At 49.8% G+C, this 21,649-nt stretch overlaps 2 protein-coding genes across 2 annotated transcripts; one reads left to right on the top strand and one right to left on the bottom strand.

Annotated features, from left to right (window-relative positions):
- Positions 1–1,767: 1,767 nt before the first annotated feature.
- On the bottom strand, positions 1,768–5,414 carry LOC311010560 (rho-related GTP-binding protein RhoU-like). The gene is made up of 4 exons (XM_084005106.1): positions 4,716–5,414; positions 4,521–4,579; positions 4,373–4,402; positions 1,768–3,415 (listed from the first exon to the last, which is right to left on the bottom strand). The coding sequence occupies exons 1-4, from the start codon at positions 4,999–5,001 to the stop codon at positions 2,927–2,929; spliced, it is 864 nt and encodes a 287-aa protein (XP_083861232.1). The 5' UTR covers positions 5,002–5,414; the 3' UTR covers positions 1,768–2,926.
- Positions 5,415–15,519: 10,105 nt separating this feature from the next.
- Positions 15,520–21,497, top strand: dla (deltaA). The gene is made up of 11 exons (XM_084006069.1): positions 15,520–16,013; positions 16,118–16,420; positions 16,658–16,718; positions 16,829–17,086; positions 17,946–18,006; positions 18,106–18,236; positions 18,729–18,898; positions 19,018–19,234; positions 19,342–20,122; positions 20,214–20,322; positions 20,414–21,497. Exons 1-11 carry the CDS (start codon positions 15,945–15,947, stop codon positions 20,417–20,419), a joined length of 2,166 nt encoding a protein of 721 aa, XP_083862195.1. The 5' UTR covers positions 15,520–15,944; the 3' UTR covers positions 20,420–21,497.
- The last annotated feature ends 152 nt before the right edge of the window (positions 21,498–21,649 follow it).

Genomic DNA, 21,649 nt, shown 5'->3' with positions numbered 1-21,649 from the left:
ACAGTGTGATAAACTTAACTTTTGATTGTTCTTTTAATGTAAATGTTTTAAATGGAATTTGTACTTGTCTCCAGTTGTATGTCTGTAAACGTGTATTTGCTGCTGACTTTTTTGGCCAGGTCTCCCTTGAAAAAACAGGTTTTTAATCTCAACGGGACAAACCTCAAGAATTGAGCAAAAACCAAGCTCTCGAACACTCAAACATCATCGCCCATTCTCATACAACTAAACTGCAATCCAGGAAAACACTTTGGGGTTTTTTCTGGAGGGTCACAGCAGGTTTGAAGTTTCATGTTCAGGCAATAGAATTACTTTGTTATAGGTTTAGTTAAAAAAAAAACATGGTTGGGCAAAACTTCTTGGTTGCGTTGCAGGTAACACCACTTGGTTCAAACAAGGGCATGGACAGCAGCCTCCGTGCTTACAGACACATAGTGAACTAGAATAGAAGTGGCACGTTTGCAGGAAATGATTACAGTGTCGGTGGTAAACACACACCTGCCGTTTGCATCTCTGCCAGGGAATTAAGGTCACCTGTTAACCCGCAACGTCTCTGGAACAGGGCGCTGCCGAAAGATTACAAGTTAACGTGATGACCGCTTCCCTAAGTGTTCGAAATCAAAACTACCTCGGTGTGCAAATGGACGTGACTGTAACGGCGGTTTACTTCTCCTGATTTATGATAGTATGCATTGTAACCTTTTATCATGTGATTTCACGTTAGTTTGGTCCACAGGCTGTATATAAGAAGTGGAGGTTTCCCTCGCCGTGACGTCACCCGTTGGTTTGTGGACTACGGCTTTAAAGCCTTTGAAGCTATGGTAGCGACCTGTCAATCACAAAGTATCCCCCGCTTTCTGGTCTGTTTGACTCTAAATTAACCATAATTTACCAAATTCACACAATGTTGTATCAGCATGTTTTTGCATAAGCAAGTGTTTTTGCTTTTTATTTGTGGGGGGGGGGGGGTTCTCATTAGCACCCCTAGAGGGTGGGAAGGGTCTTGAACCTCCAGAGCAGGTTCTGGGTGGAACCGTTCCTCTCGCTTTCACGGATGGTTCAAAGTAGAACCCTTTAGAACCCAACATGAAGGGTTCCAGGCCCTTGTGAGGTCAAGCAGAACCCTGTATGGTTGTAGTTAGCGCCTTTATTTCTAAGCGTGGGGTTAAAGTCTCCGGGGGATGAATGTAAGTCAACTTGTATCCTCGGCTCATGACGTTCTATAAATATAGTTTCCTTACTTACAGGTTCCACCTAAGATAAACCCTTGAAGGTGTTGGAATCTGCCTTTCAAAAGGCGTTAGGGAGAAGATTGGGCTCCATATGCTGGTCTAATCCAGTCCAGGTGGTCCTGTCTGCTCCCATTAGAGGACCAGAGGAGCGAGGCCGAATCAGAGAGGCGAAGATTACCAGACAGGCACCCAGGAGACTGGCTGCCTCACTCCAGACCTGCATCTGAAGCACAGATGCAATTACTATGCACATGCAAGTCCAGTCACACTGGGTCAGTTGTTCAGGAGGATCAGAGAGCCGATGAGACAATCAACGCCACTTGATCCCTATTAACTCCCCGACAGGTGCTGTTTGTGTCTGCGGGATAAAGAGCAGAAGTCGTGCACTGAAGAAGCTGCTCAAGAAGTTTGCATGTAATATTCCTCACAAATGACACCGTAGTTCCCTTAAATCACAACCCACAAAAACTGTGCCGCAAATATCCCACAAGGTATTTTGATTTAGTTAGACAAAATGATGAAGTAGACAGTCGTTGTGAAGTTTAATCAAGGCTTCTGAGTATATCACGTGAACAGTGACGGCAATGAAAATGACTATGAATAAATAGAGAAATCTCTACGAACTAAGAGTCAAACAAAGTACTTGTAGAAATCGGGGTGTAAAGTGACAAACAACATACAATAAAGACAAAAACAAATAAACAAACATCAGTGTGTCGGACAGTCGGTCCGCCTGAACCAAACCTGGGTTTGAAAGTATTTGTGGGGTTTGTTTTAACGTCCCGGGGAGCCTCAGATGGGTGAGGTAACCCACATCCGGACGAATCCAGAAAGACTTAAGCAAACATCAGTGTTTCCCAAGGTTCTCTCACTTAAAATGGATACTACATTTCCCAGAATGCAGCTCAGAAACGATCTCTCGTTATAGCCTCTCTGCCTTTTAAAAATGGCGCACTCCAAAGTTTGTAACCAAGGCTTTCCGGCCCGTTAACTTTCGCATGGACGCTGCCATCGCCAGCAGAGTGATAACTTTGTTTGGATCATTTCCTGTAGCCAGTGGGGACGAATTAGCAAGCTGGCTACCTAGCAGACAACTAGCTAGTAAGCTAGCTAGCATTCAGGCCAGCTGTCTGCTAGTTAGCTAGCTTTCTGGCCAGCTGTCTGCTAGTTAGCTAGCTTTCTGAACCGGTGTCTGCTAGTAAGCTAGCTTTCTGGCCAGCTGTCTGCTAGTTAGCTAGCTTTCTGAACCGGTGTCTGCTAGTTAGCTAGCTTTCTGAACCGGGGTCTGCTAGTTAGCTAGCTTTCTGGCCAGCTGTCTGCTAATTAGCTAGCTTTCTGAACCGGTGTCTGCTTGTTAGCTAGCTTTCTGGCCAGCTGTCTGCTAGTTAGCTAGCCTTCTGAACCGGTGTCTGCTAGTGAGCTAGCTTTCTGAAACGGGGTCTGCTAGTTAGCTAGCTTTCTGAACCGGTGTCTGCTAGTTAACTAGCTTTCTGGCCAGCTGTCTGCTAGTTAGCTAGCTTTCTGAACCGGGGTCTGCTACTTAGCTAGCTTTCTGAACCGCGGTCTGCTAGTTAGGTAGCTTTCTGAACCGGTGTCTGCTAGCAAACCTGCCCCGGGCATCTGGCAAACCAAAATCTACGAACAAATACAAAAACAGGATCCGACCCGGGTTGGTCGTTAGTGCCCGGGTTGGCTCACTTGAAGTCACATCTCTGCTCTCCCATCAAACAGCTGATCTTCCTCCACCAGGTCTCCGAGAGGCTCCGGATCTTCTCGGGTGTCTTCTTCCTCAGGGTCAGCCTCTGCTGCTGGACGTCACAACCGTCTGTCTGCTGGATGCTGGCCAAAATGGCCGAATCAAAAGCGTCCTTCAGGTTCTTCTGGGTCAGCGCTGAGCACTCGGCAAAGCCCACCACGCCGAGCTCCTGGGCCAGCTGCCGGCCCTCCTCGGTGCCCACCGGCTGCTGCTGGTTCTGCGCCAGGTCGATCAGCACCTGGACGTCCTCCCTCAGGTCCAGCTGGGTGCCAACAAGGACCATGGGGGCACCGGGACAGTGCCGGCGGATCTCGGGGACCCACCTGCTGATCAGGTTGCGGAAGGAGCAGGGTCGGACCACGCTGTAGCAGAGCAGGAAGACATCGGCGTTCTTGAAGCACAGAGGTCGGAGGCGATCCAGCTCGTCCTTCATGAGGCAAAGCCGGAAACACAGAGTTAGAATAAACTACGCGTCACTAAATGACATCATAATGGAGGTGGGAAACGCCATGAGGTGAAGGAAAGACCAGGAAAGACTTCATATCTTATCTAAAAATGTGGACAACCTGCTGAAAAATATTTAAATTAAAAAAGGGAATCTATTCTTCTAGTCACAAGAGTTTATATCATAGATTAGGTCAATTAATTGTTTGAGTTATCGTCGCATCTATTTTTCCACCTTTTCAGACATTTAATATTCATTTATGTTGATTATGAATGAGTTTCTTTTAGCAGTTTACAATATTTACTTTTATTTTAAAATTATTTTAGTTTAGTTTTTTTTTACTTATTTGTGTGTCCCAAATAAATAAATACAAATAAAGTGAAATCAACACAATTCCCATTAGTTAGTAAACAAACACAGTCAATGTGTCACGTGGTTCTACACAACATTTTAAAAAAGGGCTTTGACTAATAGATGTGGTTTAATTGTACAGTTTAATGTGCCTGCAAAACCTGAATTGATTTTTCCTCCATATTTTCACATCAAATAACTGATTTGAAATGTCCGAGTCTGATGGGAGGCGGATTGGATGTGGAGCAGGTCTTATAATGAACCTTTTTTCCTGTTTCAACCCGAGTTTAGACCGTTTTTAGTATCTACATGTTACAACTCGTTACTGTTTGACACAACAGAGAATCAGCTTTACAATGCTTACAAGCTCCTAACAGGAACAGGTTGGACAAATGGATTAGAAACCAATCCTTTCACTTCTGCGTGTGTTCCTGCAGGGGGCGGAATAAGCTGTGGAGTCACAGAGGACGACTTGTCTCTGTGGGGGGGTCTAAAGGATTTCAGTAACCCCAGGCTGCACAAAACGCATCAGGAACTGCAAGAGTGGAACAACAAAAACACTTCTGACTGATCAGTGATCGGACTTACATTGACGGATCCATCGACCAGCCCCCATTTCTGTCGACCAAAACAAGAGAAATGCAAAGAATAAATACCGGCAGCTGTTCTTCACCACGTGTGTTTAGCTATGATGATGTGTGTGTTAGTATGATGATCATACTCAGGTGCGGCTCACCTGTCCGGCCGTGTCACAGAGCTGCAACCGTACAGGTTTCCCGTCGACCACCACCATCACTGTGAAGATAAAGGAAGCACGTTAAAGCTGCATCGGACACAACGACGACCATGGAGAGGCTTTACAAACAGGGGCTCCATCAGGTTCAGGTGTGCGTAAAAGTCGCGCGTAACGCTCACTAATGAGCCACGTTACCTGTGAAGTTGTCGAACGCAGTGGGGACGTACTCGGTGGGGTATCCGTTGGTGGTGTAGCTGACGACGAGGCTGGTCTTGCCCACCGCCCCGTCTCCCACCAGGACGCAGTTCACCTTGCGCTCGGGCGCGGAGCCGGACCGCCGGCGCCTCGCGCTCAGGGGGAAGTCCCGGTTCTTCAGGCGGCGCGTTGTGACCGGGGGACCACCAGCACTACCGTCCAGCAGCCCGCACATCGGTTCCGACACGCGGCGTGGCTTCTGCCTGCCGACCTCCAGAGGAAGCATGGCTCTCCGCTTTTCTTTTCCTTTTTCTGAGACGAGACGACCTATGTGTTGGCTCAGAATCGTTGGAGACTCCGCGCGCGCTCCATCGCCACCGTTTTTTTGAAGTGCGTAAAAGCGAGCAGACGACCAGTGTGTAGCGGCGGCGCAGCCGTCGGGTTTCTCCTCTCAGCAGGAGTTCCTGATTGGCATTCTCCTTTACATCTGCTGCGGCCGTGACTCCTAAGAGGCTTAGCGCGCAGAGCGCCATACGAGGCTCCGAGTGAAATGAACTATAAGCTGCCTGGAAACCTTTTATCCCGCAGAGAACAATTTACAACATGTCTCCCTTCCTAAGCCAATTAAAACTTGAAATAAACATTTATATTCATAGTTAAAACGTGGAGTCTTTCTGCAACGAGGGTCGAGTACATAGTGTATTTCATAAATACGTCGTTTAACAAAACAGTTCAGTTCAGTACAGCTGACCAACGGTGTTTTTTAATAAACATATTTAATTATTTAAAAGAAATGTTTGAGATCAAAGCTGATTAATAATACATTAAACGGGTGAATTAATAACACAAATACACACGTTTCTTTCCCTTTTTCCTCACTGACTCGCAGCATTGTAGAGGCGGATGTGGCGGACTGACGCCCCCTGGTGGGGGAATGACGTCAGCGGTGGAGAGGACGCCATCGTTTCACATCACTGTCAACCAGAGACGTCACGAGTACACACGTCCTCTACTCCAGTAGAAGTACAAGACACTTGTGTACCTGGTGAAAGTAGAAGCACTGGTTCTACTTCTTTACTTTACTTTACTTTAGGTAAAAGTGTAAAAGTACAGCCTCTGAGATGTACTCAAAGTAGAAAGTAGACAGTATCACTACGTACATACTGGCTATTTTTTTTACAAGGCTAACTGAATCTCTCGTCATATTAATAAGAAGTATGTGTACTTATACTTTTACCAGTCTGTTTAAATACAAGTATGTGTACTTCTACTTTTACCAAAGTCTGTTAAAACACACGGATGTGTACTTCTACTTTTACCAGTCTATTTAAATACACATATGTGTACTTCTACTTTTACCAGAGTCCTTTTGAACACAAGTTATGTGTACTTCTACTCAGAGTCCTTTTGAACACAAGTATGTGTACTTCTACGGGAGGAGAAGATGTCAACAAGATTATAGGGCCGATTTATAACAGTGGATGGTGGTTTTGAAGCCATTTTTCAACCATGAAATGCCATTTTTTGCTGGCATTAAACCCAGAGACCCTGTCAAAACACACACACACACACACACACACACACACACACACACACACACACACACACACACACACACACACACACACACACACACACACACACACACAAAGCTGTATTCTCCTCATGTACAAACAGTCTCCCTCCTCCTAACATCTGATAAACTAGACACCTAATCAGGATCTTTGGGGACCCCGGGCCTCCTATTCGAGTTTGCAGACCAGGCAAATACATTAACTCAATTTAGAATTTGGGATTAAGCCCCCCCCCCCCCCCCCCCCCTTATAACACACGCACACACACACACACACACACACACACACACACACACACACACACACTACAAACCCTCCTCCTCCTCTGCCTTTCCTCCTTCTCCCATCTCTCTTTTTGATGGGATCAGCTGAGCGTTACATTCTCCTCTTCTTCCCCTGCACCCTCTCTCTCTCTTCCTCTCTCTCCCTGTCTCTCTCTCTCTCTCCCTCGGGGGACCAGGGTGCTCGGACTCTATAGTTATGGGCCGGGGCCATCTGTCACCGTGTGCATTCACGCAGCCACCAGAAGGCCGCAACATGTGCAGATTTAAATGGAGAACCCAACTTTCCCAGGACACACAGGCCTGACCCCGGCAGCCGCGGCAACCTCCCCCCTTCCCCATCACCCCCCCCCCCCCCCTCCTGTCCTCCGTACCACCATCCAGCATCCCTAAAAACCCCAGACCCCTCCCTCCTGCCACACCCTCCTCCAACCCCACCAAGAAATACTGTCTGCATGTGAATCAGAGAATTAGAGCCCCCCCCCCCCACCACCACCAAAGTGTGTGTGTATGGAAATGGCTGTGCAAGAGCACCTTCTTTACACTCAATGATGGATTTCCACCTTACGTAGCAGCTGATGGCGAAGGGGGGGAGGTGCTGGAGGAGGTGGGGGTGAGGGGGAGGGTGGGAGGAGATGGGGGGTGGAGGGCAACCCCTGGTGGATGTGTGAGAAAGAGAGAGATCAGCTGATTGGTAAAATTGATTGTGAAGGAGAGAGAGGGAAAGGAAGAAGGGGAGTGTGTGTTTGTGTGTGTGTTGCGGTTTTTGTGGTTGCGGGGAGAGGGGGGTGAGGGGGGTGGGAGGGTAACAGGATTGGTCTTGTCTGTGGGACCCACGGGGAGGACAATGGGACCGGCGGGGGTGGGGCGAGTGTCACACGCTTTTGCTTTGTGGCTCGGTCAACAGGCGTGTGCCGCGGGTGTCGTCTCGCCTCCCCTCGCCTGCTGTCCGACTCCGAAGGAAGGACCGGCAGCCATGAGAACCGGGGCCCCGGGCCCTTTAATGAGGGGCGTGCTGTTTCTTATCAAAGATGGACAAGCCATCATTACAATCATCATTAGAAGCTGCACAATGGAGCACGCCTCCTTTAGCTATGGATGGGAAAATCCTCCTACAGAGCTGCGGTGGAGGCGGGGGGGTGGGTGAAATAATAATTAAGAAAAAAATAGCAACAAAAAAAGGTCTGCGTGAATGTGTCTATTTAGTGAATCTGCAACAGTTCCGTCTGGCGAGGCAGCACGGCTCATCAGGCACAAAGGAAGGATTTCTGCTTCAGAACAGAAAAAACCTGAAAGAAACGACTCTGTCGGGGAACAGGGGTCCATCCTCTGTGGTCCACGATCTTGGGTGCATCCTCTGGGGTATATCCTCTGGGGCCATCCTCTAGGGTCCATCCTCTGTGGTCCATCCTCTGTGGTTCATCCTCTAGGGTCCATCCTCTGTGGTCAATCCTCTGTGGTTCATCCTCTGGGGTCCATCCAGTTAAAATGACAACATGGATCAGATAAATCACGAGTCTGAGTATTTATGGATAGACGGTGCCGTATCTGGACTCTGATGGACCCAAGTGCGATGCACCTTAAGTGCTTGGGGGGCGGTGTGGGAGGGGCCGGTGTGGGTGCAGGTTTTTGTTTTAGCCCAACACTCAAGACACCTGATTCAACTAATTAACAAACCATGGTCTTCAATCAAGACCTTGATGAGTTGGATCAGGTGAGGTAGTGCTGGGCTACAACAAAAACCTGGACCCACACCGGCCCTTCTTGGACTACCCCTGGTCTAATGAAGGATCATAGTGAAGGAGGAACTGTGCTACTCTTGAACAAAAATGGACCACGGTGGATCTTCAAGGCCGCCATCACCAAATCAAGCTGTCCTTTTCTTTAAATCTCGGGCTACGAACGGAGTTTGTCACACAGAAATTATGATCTCTCTTTTGAACCCTTTCAGTTTTGTTTGCTCCGAAGGTGGGGGGGTTGGGATCTGGGACTCGGACTCGTCCAGGTTACCGTGTCGTGCACCGTAACCCTTCTCTGAGTTTATCATCATTAATGTTCGGCCAAAAAACATGTTGCTCCGCTGTGGCCTTTCTCAAGAGTCTCCTCCAAGTCCTTTTTAATGCTCTCCGCTGGCCTGTGGCCCTGGTCGCAGGGAGCATTGTCATGGTGCTGGAGGTGGAGGGGATGCTGGGAGGAGGTGTGTGTGTGTGAGGGGGGAGAGGAGGGTGGAGGTGGAGGTGGAGGAGGAGGGGGGGGCATGACGCTGCAGCAGTGGCAGCTGGCGGCCCAGCTTGCAGGGGCCATCTCTTCACAATGGAGAGCCTTCCCCCTGGGGCCAGTGATTTAGGACAGGGCTCTCTGGACAGGCCCCTGGAGAGGAGGAGAGAGGACACTGGCTTTGGAGGAACGCACCCTCCCTCCCTCCCACCTCCACCTCCCCTCCTTGTCTTGTCCTCAAAAGCCTCCCTGCTGGTTCCCTTGCTGCCCCTGCTCCTCCTGACAACCCCTCCCCTCGTCCCACCGTGGCTAAGCTCTCTCCTGGGACGAGCAGCCCGGCCTCTGGACGCGGGGCATTCCTGAGGTGTAGCACGCCACCGCTCGCCCGGACACAATAGGGGGACGACAACAGGTGCGCGTGGATCCTCTGTCGTCCGGCAGCAGCTGAAAGATAGGGACGCGAGGGGGGGGTTATTATGGCGCCCATTATCCGCCGCTGCTCTACCGGTGGGCTGTCGTACCTTTTTTTCCCCCTCGAAAACAAAAAAAACAAGGCTTTTTATGTGTAACCTGGTCCTGTACCCACCCTGCTCCGACAAGCCTCTCTTTCATCCTTCTATCCCCCTAGCTAACACCTGCCACCCCCGAGCCCTCCTGACCGGCCACTTATCCCAAGACTGGATTCAATTCAATCAAAAACTACCAAGAAAACCTGAGGCCACTTGTTTAAAAAACACCCACCACTTATATTCACCATATTGGGGCCATAGAAATGATCCAGGCAGCCACCTCTGCACACCACCCAACCCCCGTCCTCCCCCCCTCCCTCCCTCCTCTGTCCCTCTGAATTATGTTATGTCTCAAATGAGCAGTCATACAGCAGATTGTTTGGTGCAGCCACTTGATATAACCGGTGACAATGCCTCTAACAGAGCGAGTGTCCTGGGGGGATAGGCAGTATTTGGTTACTGCATCCCTGATCTCTCCCCATTGTGGTCGGCTCCGGGTCCCATGGAAGGTTGAAAGGGGGTTTGGGGAGGGGGGAAGGGGGGGGACATGTGCGCATATGTGGGCCCTACAACGCAGGTGCCTACATCTGTTCATTTCTGGGCAGATGCTCATGGTTGTAGAGATAGAGAGGGAGAGTTAGGGAGAGAGAGAGGGAGGGGGGAGGGGAGGTGGACTTCCTCCATTTACTCTCTCATCATTCATACTGGTGATTAAGCCTCCGTGGAACAAAAGTAGAGCAGAGAGGAACGAATGGAGCTGCAAATGTTGCCTTCAACAACAGTGCACTTCCAACTTTGTGTCAACGGTTTGACACACACAGAAAAATAATGGTTCTTAACTGGTTCTTCAAAAGGCTGTGTGGTTCCAAGAAGAACCATCACCTAAATAACCATTTATTCCTTGGAAGACCATTGTTAAGCTGAAGAACCATTTGAAAAGGGTTTTTTATTGAACCATTTGGGCCCACAAACTTTTTTGGTCCAGAATTGACCAGAGTGGAGAACCTTTGTTGCTGCCCTACTTGCCAGGAGGAAAAATGGGCAGTAAGTAAGAAGAACTTAAAGAAGTTATTTTAAGTTCTTCAAAGAACCAGAAATGGTGCCTCAAATAACCCCTTTAATGGTTCTTTGAGGCACCTTTGTGGGTTCTATAAATAATCGTTTAAGGAAATGGTTCTTTAAAGAGATCTTTAAATGCTTTTTATTAAAAAAAACGACGATCCAAAAAGACACATTTTCTACATCGCAAACCTTCTGGATCCCGTTTGTAGTCCGAGTGGCACTGATCGATCGGGCTTCTGTTCAATTTCAATTCACAACAAAAGGTTATCTTGGGACACATTCCTCATAGAGCAGGACCAGAACTCAATGATTTTCAGAGTCCCAACATCAATGAAGATCAAGAGTTACAGCGCCACAGTGGCCAGAAAAAACTGCCTTAAGAGATTTACTTTAGGTAGAAAAAGGTGCGTTTGGATTTGGTGTTGGTAGTAATATTAGCAGTTGTAGTAGTATTAACAGTAGTAGTAGTATTAACAGTAGTAGTCCATGGTGCCACTTTAGAAGGTTCCATCTCCAATAGGTCCCTGTAGACCAAAAAGCAGTCAATATAGAGCAGCATCACATCGGGGAAGGTGGAGCCTTGGTACCGCCGTGGGCCGGATCAGGCCAGGTAGTGGTCGGTGTCGGGCCGCACCACGTTGGACACTACCGGACAAGAAAGCACAGCCAGACTCCCGGGAGTCGAGTTAGCATCAAACAGGACCACGGTAGGAAAGTTTGAAGCCTACTCTTAAATGTGGGAATGGTGTCTGCCTCCCGAACCAGAAGATGGTTCCACAGAAGAGGTACCTTGATGGCTGAAAGCTCTGGCACCCATTCTACTTTTGGATATTCTAGGAACGACAAGTCACCCTTTATTCTGAGAGCGTAACATCATGCTGGATTGAAGAAGACTTGAAACTAGAGATTGAGACCATAAAAACTCATGTTTACTGAGATAATACATCAAGAGAGAAGTAGGACCATTTTCTCATAGACTTCTATACAACCAGAGAGGAGTCGCCCCCTGGTGGCCAGCAGAGAGAAGTAGGACCATTTTCTCATAGACTTCTATACAACCAGAGAGGAGTCGCCCCCTGGTGGCCAGAGAGAATGCATGTTTAAGGCACTTCAGCTTCGGCTTCACTTCTCAGCCTCCTTTAAACACACTCCTTGTTCGCCATTCTCCCAAAGGACATGATGCAAATGATCCACTTAAAATAAATGTTCTGTCAATCAGAGATTCCTCTTTTAGACATCTTCCTCTTCATCATCTTCACCATGGACTCCTCATTCACAGAGCATCATATGCCGCGTAGCATTTATTAATCTAAACACCCATTACGCCGTTAATATCCTCACATAAAATGTGTTGTTCACCATGACGGCACTAGATTTGTTGGGTAAATGTTCAGTATCAGTTGTTGAATTATGATTGTTATTCATAGGCACCCGCATATGTTGTGGCGCGTCACCCCGGGGTGCGCGCAGATGTGTTTTTTTTTTAATAAACATTGGCACGCGACTGGCCACATACAGCTCCCTCTTTACCTCCCCCTTTTAGGTCCCCAGTGTCTCTGCGCGCGCACACACACACACGCGACCCCCTCCCTCCTCCTCACACACACTTCTAACGCGCGCGCACACACACACGCGCGCTTGCAGGCGCGTCTCTGGGCCCCCCACGTAATTACTGCGGCACTCTTCCCATAAACGTAAGCCCAGCACGTCTCCAGTAACAGCGACGTATGCAAATGAGAGACAGCAGCCCGGACCGGGAGCCTCGCGGAGCCCCCGAAGAGCCCTGGGGGAGCCGCGGATCTGGTCTGTGTGGGCCCCCTTCTTCCAGCAGCTGGCCACAGTAATCTGATCTGGACACAAAGGAAGCCTGTTGATCAGAGTTTTTCTCATCAGGTAAAACACGACCGGGTCTTAAAGTCGACGATTACGCGTCGACGCGCCACGTGACGTCACGGTTAAGTTAAAGCACCTATATATAAAACTCCGGAGCATCGTGGAGTCATTTAAATCCCCCACGTGATTAGCACAGTCACTTTTTTTATCAAGTTAACGACGGTTTCTCTGCGCGTGACCGAAAAGAAGGGCTCGCGGGAAGGCGTGCATAAAAGCATGGCCTCGTGAGAAAGTGCTGATTCAAAAAACCTGCCATTTCCTTCCAGTAGCCTGCATTTTAGCACGAGTCCCCCTCCTCCTCCTCCTCCTCCTCCTCCCCACCCTGGCAGTGTTGGCCTGGTGCCTTGCTCCTCCTGCATCATTAAGGGGAAATGGAACCACCAACCACCGGCACCATCACCGGCGGCGTCAAAGCTTTCACTCCGCGTGTCAATATTTCCTACACTTATGACGTATCGGCGAATCATTGATCATCGCACGGTACGTCACCCCCCAGCCTCCCCCCTCTAATCGCCGCTTCATATGATCGATATCGTGTGATGCGCGCCGTGTTTACGTTCCCACGAGTGACCATGTGGTGTCTCCTCTTCGGGGACCAAAAAAAAGAAACCCTCCTGGCTTCCCCCTCGCCATATGGCCCCGGAGGGCCCATACCGTTACAGGTCCTTTAACATGCTTCCAGTTGAGAGTAGACGGAGCCCGGTGGACGGAGGCGCGTCGAGACGTGCGCTTCAGGCCGGAGGAGGGAGGGAGGGAGGGGAATAAACGTCGTTTTCTGGATGTGGAGGGAGGCAGGGAGGGGGGTAGTTAGTGGCAGATGGCTTGTAAGGGTCTGTCCGCGTCTGAAGGCGTGTCGTGGTCCTTCACTGAAGGCCCCTTCCTCCCCCCTCCCTCCCTCCTACATTCACAATCAATGGAAATTAAAGCGCAGAGAATGGATGAATAGTCAGACCCCGAGTCACCCTGTTTTGTTCGGCGCAGCTACTGGTGGGCAGGAGTTAAACTACAGCAGCCCCCTACAGTAGCACTTTAGTTAAACAGTCAGCGGCCAAGGAGAACACAACAACCCCCCCCCATATATATATATATGGGGGGGGGGGTGAAGATGATGAAGAGGAAGATGTCTAAAAGAGGAATCTCTGATTGACAGAACATTTATATGAATATATGAGAGAGAGAGAGAGAGAGAGAGAGAGAGAGAGAGAGAGAGAGAGAGAGCAATAGGGGCCCAAACTGGGTTTTTTATATTTTTGGGTGGGAACCGTTATTTGGTTCTGGCTCAGTTCAGTTTCTTTGCATGTATATTTGCGTGAAGATGATGACGCACCGACACCGGACACCGCGTTTGGGCCACTCCATGTGTTTATTTTTTTCTTTATATTTCTGCAGAAGTTTCTTTTTTTTCTCTGAGATAAAACATTGTTTTTCCTGTGCTCCTAATTGTGATGTAAACTGTGATGGTCCCGGTCGGGCCGAGGTCTGGTCTAAGCAACGGGGGACCGGGATCGGTTCTAGCTGCCGTTGATTAGAGGAAATATACGGACACATCAACCCGGTTAGGTGACGTTTGGGTTAGAAAGGGAAAGCAGAGAGAGAGAGAGAGAGAGAGAGTGAGAGAGAGAGAGAGAGAGAGAGAGAGAGAGAGAGAGAGAGAGAGAGAGAGGTGATGAGCCCCCCCCCCCCCCGACAGCCGCGGACCACAGCAGCAGGTAACGGACACCGGAGAGACGCCGCGGAGCAGCAGCCGTGACGCGCATATCTCAACAGAGTGACGCAATGTAGCCACGCGCACGTGCAGCTTTCTATAGGCCCCATCAGGCAGCGGAGAAATAACACACACACACACACACACAACACACACACACACACACACACACACACACACACACACACACACACACACACACACACACTTTATCACACTTCGAATGAACGACCAAATAAAATAAAAAAACACGTCCTGCTCCTCATGCATACGCGCGCACGTGCACGTGCACAAAGCACCTTCACCGGAAATGGTCAACATTTACAGGAGAGAGGAAGAAAAAGCAAAACACATTATGTTTGATGTCAAGTGTGTGTGTGTGTGTGTGCGTGTGTGGAGGGTAGAGGAGAGCGTATTGTGTATGGGACGTGAGGGGAGCGCGCTCAGCCAAGGGAGGCGCGCGCACGCTGTTATTGAGGGGAGAGCAGGTGCTGGCTGAATTACCATACAGCTGAGGGGGGAGAGAGGGAGAGCAAACTTATTCCTTCACCACACACACACAATAACAAAAGTTCCCCCTCATGTTGGCCACGCGAGCGACTCCTGTGCGCGCGCACACTCTCTCACACACACACACACACACACACACACACAACACACACACACACACACACACACACACACACACACGCTTCTTCTTCTTCTTTTTTAATCTTAGCCCGGAGAATGAGGAGAGCAAAATGGAGACGCAGGAGTCCAGCCCCTCCAGCCGTCTACCTCACCGCGCTGCGCTGCCAAGGAATGTTTTCTTTGGGCTTTAGAGTCGATTCAAAGCATCGAATTCTTCCCACAAGCAGAAATACCAAAATATAGAGAGGAAGGAAAGAGGAGGGAGGAGGAGGAGGAGGAGGAGGAGGGAAAACAATTAACTGAGTCAGGGTTTCACCAAGAAACCTTTCATTTTTTAGAACTTTTGAATCAAACCTCAAACTTGTTTTTTGGCGCAAAATATCTTCAGACTCCAAAACAACAACAATAACAACCAACAGTGAAGTTTGTCCATCGAGGAACAGCTGTAGGGACCAAATTGGAGCACGTGCCATCATAACATCCTGTCAGAAGGAAACTCCACTGAAAACACTTTCATTTAAAAACAAAAGGAATCGATCCCCAAACAAACACTAAAGTAAGCAGACCCCCCCCTACCCCCCCCCCCCCCCCCTTAAAGGGTCTCTCTGAAAGCTGCACTTCTGAGGGATTCTCTCCACTTCTCTCCAGACCCCCCCAACAGGTGATCTGGGTCTCGCGGACTCACGCACTTTTTTCTTTTTTAAATGGAAATACTTTCACACGTCTCCATGTTGGGCTGAGAGGGGGAAATAAGGGGGGTACTTGCATGGGGATCCCATTGTGGAGAGCCGGGCCAGATTGGGAGGTGAAGTCGGGGAGGAGAGGGAGGAGGAGGGGAGGGAGGGGGCATTTGCATGTTATTACCATAGCATGTGTCAGGCCGTATATAACAGGCTGCAGGCGGCCTCGGCCAGAGACAGACAGACAGTTCACAGCGAGGAGAGACACGAGGGAGGAAGGAGGAAGCATGTTGGACCAGTGACAAATCCGTCCTCGGGGTTTAGACCAAGACCTCCACACACACACACACACACACGCGCACACACACGCACAAAGATCCTTCCTACAATCCTCACTTTCCCCCCAACAACAAACACACAAACAAGGAACCCATCACTGGATTAACGCTTCGTAACGGGACTTCTGGACACGTCTTCTTTTGTGATTTTATTCTTTTGACGGTTTTATTTTTGGAGGATTTATCCTTTTTTCATGAATGACAGCGGCAGCAGTTGACGAGAACAACCTGCATCGATGCATCTTCTTCCCCAGAGGGACTGAACCGGAGGAGGCGCCCTGAGGACCAGCCGAGCCCCCCTCCCCCGAGACTTTTCTACTCTATTTATTATTTATTTATTATGTATTTATTTAATATGGGGCGCGTCATCCTGCTGACTCTCGCCGTCATGTCCATGTTGCTGTGCCAGGTAAGACACCGATCCTTTTATTTCTGCCCCAACAATGAACCATCACACACACACCGGCGGTACCGTGTATAGTTGACGGTAATACGCTCTGTCGTCCTCCGCAGGGGTTTTGTTCGGGAGTGTTTGAGCTGAAGTTGCAGGAGTTCCTCAACAAGAAGGGGGTGCAGGGCAACAAGAACTGCTGCAAAGGGGGTCTGACCGCGTCCTTCCAGCAGCAGTGCGAGTGCAAGACCTTCTTCCGGATCTGTCTCAAGCACTACCAGCCCAACGCGTCCCCGGAGCCGCCGTGCACGTACGGCGGCGCGGTGACGCCCGTGCTCGGCTCCAACTCGTTCCAGGTGCCCGACGTCATCCCGGAGAGCTCCTTCAGCAACCCCGTCAGGATCAACTTCGGCTTCACGTGGCCGGTAAGTTTACAGCCGGATCCCGGATCTGCGGAATCGCGCCAATTTCTTCTGCGCGTAAAACCTGTGCGTAAAAGCGTTCCGCGAGAGAGAGAGAGAGAGAGAGAGAGAGAGAGAGCACAGAGTTTACAAGTGTTTAGCGGTTTGCATTCGGGGCCTCTCCTCGGTGTTATCACCACATCTCCGCCGGCCACCTGTCTCACCACCTGTCTCACCACGCCGCTTGTCTCCCCCCCCCAGGGGACCTTCTCGCTGATCATCGAGGCGCTGCACACCGACTCCAAAGACGACCTCTCCACAGGTAGGAAACAAACACCCTTCCTGTTCTCCCACCCTTTTTAAAAACACATTCATGCACTTTCCCCATCAGTTAACCCCCCCTCTCTCCTCCGCACACATGTGCTCCTTTAGAGAACCCGGACCGCGTCGTCAGCACCATGACCACGCAGAGGCACCTGACGGTGGGGGAGGAGTGGTCCCAGGACCTGCACACCGGCGGCCGGACGGAGCTCAAGTACTCGTACCGGTTCGTGTGCGACGAGCACTACTACGGCGACGGCTGCTCGGTGTTCTGCCGGCCGAGGGACGACGCCTTCGGACACTTCACCTGCGGGGAGCGCGGGGAGATCGTGTGCGACGCCGGTTGGAAGGGCCAGTACTGCACAGAGCGTGAGTCCACGACACGGTCACTGTGCGCGTGCGTGCGTGCGTGTGTGGATGGATGGATGGATGTTCACATTGAGATAGAAAATAGGAAAAAGGTGTAAGAAGTTATACATCTTTGTTGGGTCTGTAATCGGATCCTCTGAGTGCCGTTAGAAGGCAACTTGTGCGTAAACACCACGCGCATCCCCCCTCTCACACACACACACACACACACACACACACACACACACACACACACACACACACACACACACACACACACACACACACACACACACACACGACCACTTGATTTATTCTAAGGAAAGTTTTTCGGGGGAATAATCTCACGCGTGCCATAAATTTACATGCTGCCTTCCGATTGGCTGCTCTCGGAGTGGGCCGCGCGCTGATTGGCCGAGGCGGGGGAGGTATTGTTTGAAGTGGGCAGCTGCCGGCAGAGAGGAGACAATGGAGCAGCTGTCGCGCACTGGCAACACACTCGCCAGCTGTCCACTCTTATCTGCCCCAATCCGAGACATTAAGGGGAGTGTGTGTGTGTGTGTGTGTGTGTGTGTGTGTGTGTGTGCACAGAATGAATAAAAGAGTTTTGACCCGCAGCGAAGAAGAAAAAAAAGAGGGTGGTGGGGTGGGTTTGAGGGGGTCTCTGTGTGTGTGTGTGTGTGTGTGAGTGTGACACACACACACACACACACACACTCCCTCCTTTGTCTCAGCACGTTGTTAAGCAGGACATTCTTCCACGGTGTTGAGGAGACTTTAAGGTAGCAGCTAACGAGTTTGACCACTTCGTTGAGATCTTCAGGAAGAAACCGTTTCTGTGTCTTGAAAATTAAAACTCTCTCCGTCTCCTCCCGCTCAGCGATCTGCCTGCCCGGCTGTGACGACGAACACGGCTTCTGCGAAAAACCCGGAGAGTGCAAGTAAGTTTGTTTTTTCGGTCCATCAGTGTAGCTCTAAGTGAAGTGGGACATGTGGACCTGGACCTGGACTGACCCCCCAGGTCTCTTCACTCTCCACAGGTGCAGAGTGGGATTCAAAGGCCGCTACTGTGACGAGTGCATCCGCTACCCGGGCTGCCTCCACGGGACCTGCCAGCAGCCGTGGCAGTGCAACTGTCAGGAGGGCTGGGGGGGGCTCTTCTGCAACCAAGGTGAGGAGAGAGTGATGGGAGTCGGGGAGGGGGAGGGACTAACGGGGGAGGAGGAACCAGACAACACTTATGGGGCGATTTTCTGAGGGAAGGAACTAAAGAAAAACATTTCAGCCAAATTTAGCCTCATTTTTCATCTCATTTTTCGACACCGTTGTTACCGGGAGGAGAGTCCTCGGAGACAGATCAGGCTTTTTAGACGAAAAGGTTATTAGAATGTTTAAAAGTCTGTAAAAGAGACGAGATTACAACCAAAACAAACGCATCACGATAGCAACGCAGCAGGCGGCCAATGGAAACAGCAGCAGTTGTCTCCGGATGAACGGCAAGAACAGGAGGCCGGGAAACAAAAAAACAAAAAGAAAGAAAGAACAGTGGAAGAAGAGAGAGTCAAGTCTGTGTCGCAGGATGAAAAAAGACATTCTGTGGTCGCTGCCATGTGTTGTGTGCTCAGGCTAATCCACATGTGCCGCCGTGTCTTCCCCCCACCAGATCTCAACTACTGCACTCACCACAAGCCCTGCATGAATGGAGCCACTTGTAGCAACACCGGCCAGGGCAGCTACACCTGTTCCTGCCGGCCCGGCTTCACGGGGGCCAGCTGTGAGATCCAGGTCAACGAATGCGCGGGGAACCCCTGTCGCAACGGAGGAAGCTGCGCCGTAAGTCTTCCATCTTTTTTCTGTCGCAGATTTTAAAAAACAAAAACGTACAGTTCAGTTCCACCAGTTTGCTGTTGCTGTGCAACACCGTCTTGATGTCTGTTCTGTGTTTTTTTAAGGATTTGGAGAACACGTATACCTGCACTTGTCCTCACGGTTTCTACGGCAAAAACTGCGAGCTGAGCGCCATGACCTGCGCCGATGGGCCTTGCTCCAACGGCGGCCGCTGTGCTGACAACCCCGACGGAGGCTACTTCTGCCAGTGCCCCACGGGGTACGCTGGCTTCACCTGTGAGAAGAAGATCGACCACTGCAGCTCCGGCCCCTGCTCCAATGGTAAGCGTGACCGAACCCCCTAGCAGCGGCATAGACCGCTTTCAGGTGTGCCTGGAAGGTCCTGTTGTGGTTCGGACCTGGCGTTTACGCTCCTCCTCTGTTCTCAGGTGCTCGATGTGTGGATCTGGTGAACTCGTACCTGTGCCAGTGTCCAGAGGGCTTCACCGGCATGAACTGCGACCACACCGGGGACGAGTGCTCTGCGTACCCGTGCCAAAACGGCGGCACGTGCCAGGAGGGTCCCGACGGCTACGCTTGCACCTGCCCACCAGGTTACACCGGCCGCAACTGCAGCTCGCCCATCAGCCGCTGCGAACACAACCCGTGCCACAACGGCGCCACGTGCCACGAGAGGAACAGCCGCTACGTGTGCGCGTGCGTCCCCGGCTACGGCGGCAGGAACTGCCAGTTCCTGCTCCCGGAACACGCCGCAATCCGTGGCTCAGAGGTGCCCTGGATGGCGGTGGGGTCCGGCGTGGCTCTGGTGCTGCTGCTGCTGGCCGGATGCGCCGTGCTCGTTGGATTTTTCCGGTCGAAAGTCCAGCGTGGCAGTACGATAGAAAGCGCCGGCGAGGGAGAGACAATAAACAACCTGACCAACAACTGTCACCGTGGCGACAGGGACCTGGCAGTCAGCGTGATGCCAACGCCGGGCGTCAAAAACATCAACAAGAAGATGGACTTCTGCGGTGGTGAGCCCGACGAGGGGTCCTCACCGGGGCGGAGCAGCTATAAGAGCCGCCATCCGCCCGCAGACTACAACCTCGTACACGAGGCGAACTACGAGCAGGTGGCCAAAGACGCCATGCTGGAGGCGGCCTGCGAGGACAAGTGCCAATCCGTGGACTCGTTTGAGTTCGAGGAGAAACGCAGCAAACGTTTAAAATGGTAAAAGAACATGCCCGAAAAACCCGCCGTGACATCAGAGCCCGGCTGGAAACGATCAAACTAACAATGTTTTTCTCTCTCCCTCTTAAAGCGACGCGTCAGAAAAGAAAGCCCCAGAAATGTCTGCATGTGCGGACACCAAGTACAAATCTGTGTTTGTGATGTCGGAGGAAAAGGACGAATGTATAATTGCAACCGAGGTGAGTTTTTTCTGGAAAAAAAAAAAAAAAAAAAACTGGTCATTTGGTCGACAAACACTCACGTTGCTTTGTTTGTATTTTGTCTCTCCAGGTGTAAGGAGCCACCAATGGGCTGCCCCGTTGCTTATTTGCTCTATGGGAGAGTTTTTATACTCCTTCAGATGCTGCTCTAAACCCTAGGGGGGGAGGTTTCCCACCTTGAGACTGCTGCTGATACTGAGACGTTTAACTGATATTCAGAGTGAGCTGGTTCTCTACTGGAAAATAAGCGCAGGCAGCGGTGGCCTGTGGGAGAAGAACTGGCGGGGTACATTGAATCTTTTTGAAGAAAAAAAAAAAAAAAAAAAAAAAAAAAGTTTACGGGTTTAAAAGTAAACTACCACTTAGCTTTCTGTTCTGCCTTTTTTTGTTTTTTTTCCAATCGGGGGAGTAGGGTGGGGGAAATAAAATATAAACGGACTCTCGTGGCGATAATGTGCGACGCTGCGATTATTATTATTTTGTTGCAACATTTGCACCCGGGCCTTTTCTCTTAACCCACACGCCGTTGCTGAGCGCAGGAACTGCATCAAACGGTGGATGTTTGGCCATACTGGCCTGTTCTTCACGAGGCTGTTCACGTGGGCTCTGCACCCATCACCACACCTGTGGAGACTCTATGTATACTTGATCACTGTGTTAACTGAAGTGCGTTTTCTTCCCCAAGGCCCTCCAAACCATTTATGACATAGTATTGTTAAAAAAAAAAATCTTTTTGGGGGTTTCTATTTTTTTGGGGGGGGGGGAGGGGGGACACGAACATTTTTGTTCCAATTAAAATAATGAAAAAATGTTGCTTTTAAAAATAAATAAATACAGAATGTCCTTTTGTAAGATAAAGAAAAATAAAAAAACAAGAAAAAAGTTTAAAATTATGATTTAATTTAAGTTAATTTAATGATTTTGTGTTATTTTTATTTTGTATTGTATATTTGTGATGTTTGTTATGATTATTTAAGTTGCTTTTTTACATTTTTTTAATATTTGCAAAGGCACTTCAGGTCAATGGGACTTTTTTTTTTAAGAAAATGTTATTTAAGAGGGATTGTACTGTACAAATTGTTATGTTACCGTCTCCTTTGCCGTTTTTGAATGAAGGAATTAGCCAAGACTATTTTTCCAAATAAATATTGCTAAACATGACATTTTTAACTGTGTCCCCTAACTTTTTGTTTTGTCCATCTGCAAGCACTCTGGAAAAAAAACACTTCTTTCGGGGTCTGTGAGCAAAGTTAATCAGTAACATCTGTTGTCTTCCCCTGGCGACCCCATAGTGGGCTTTTCTATG

This window comes from Eutrigla gurnardus, assembly GCF_963514095.1.
Source record: "Eutrigla gurnardus genome assembly, chromosome: 3".
Classification (NCBI taxonomy): Eukaryota; Metazoa; Chordata; class Actinopteri; order Perciformes; family Triglidae; genus Eutrigla; species Eutrigla gurnardus.
This window is presented reverse-complemented; position numbering and strand designations above follow the sequence as displayed.

Bases quoted from the DNA above. Each gene is read 5' to 3' on its own strand.
- LOC311010560 (XM_084005106.1), bottom strand. From the start codon at position 5,001: ATGCTTCCTCTGGAGGTCGGCAGGCAGAAGCCACGCCGCGTGTCGGAA. The intron at 4,580-4,715 runs GTAACGTGGCTC...TTATCTTCACAG, and splicing joins TGCGTTCGACAACTTCACAG to TGATGGTGGTGGTCGACGGG. The intron at 3,416-4,372 runs GTAAGTCCGATC...TGCCTCATGAAG, and splicing joins TGGTCGATGGATCCGTCAAT to GACGAGCTGGATCGCCTCCG.
- dla (XM_084006069.1), top strand. From the start codon at position 15,945: ATGTATTTATTTAATATGGGGCGCGTCATCCTGCTGACTCTCGCCGTC. The intron at 16,719-16,828 runs GTAGGAAACAAA...GTGCTCCTTTAG, and splicing joins CAAAGACGACCTCTCCACAG to AGAACCCGGACCGCGTCGTC. The intron at 18,899-19,017 runs GTAAGTCTTCCA...TGTTTTTTTAAG, and splicing joins GCAACGGAGGAAGCTGCGCC to GATTTGGAGAACACGTATAC.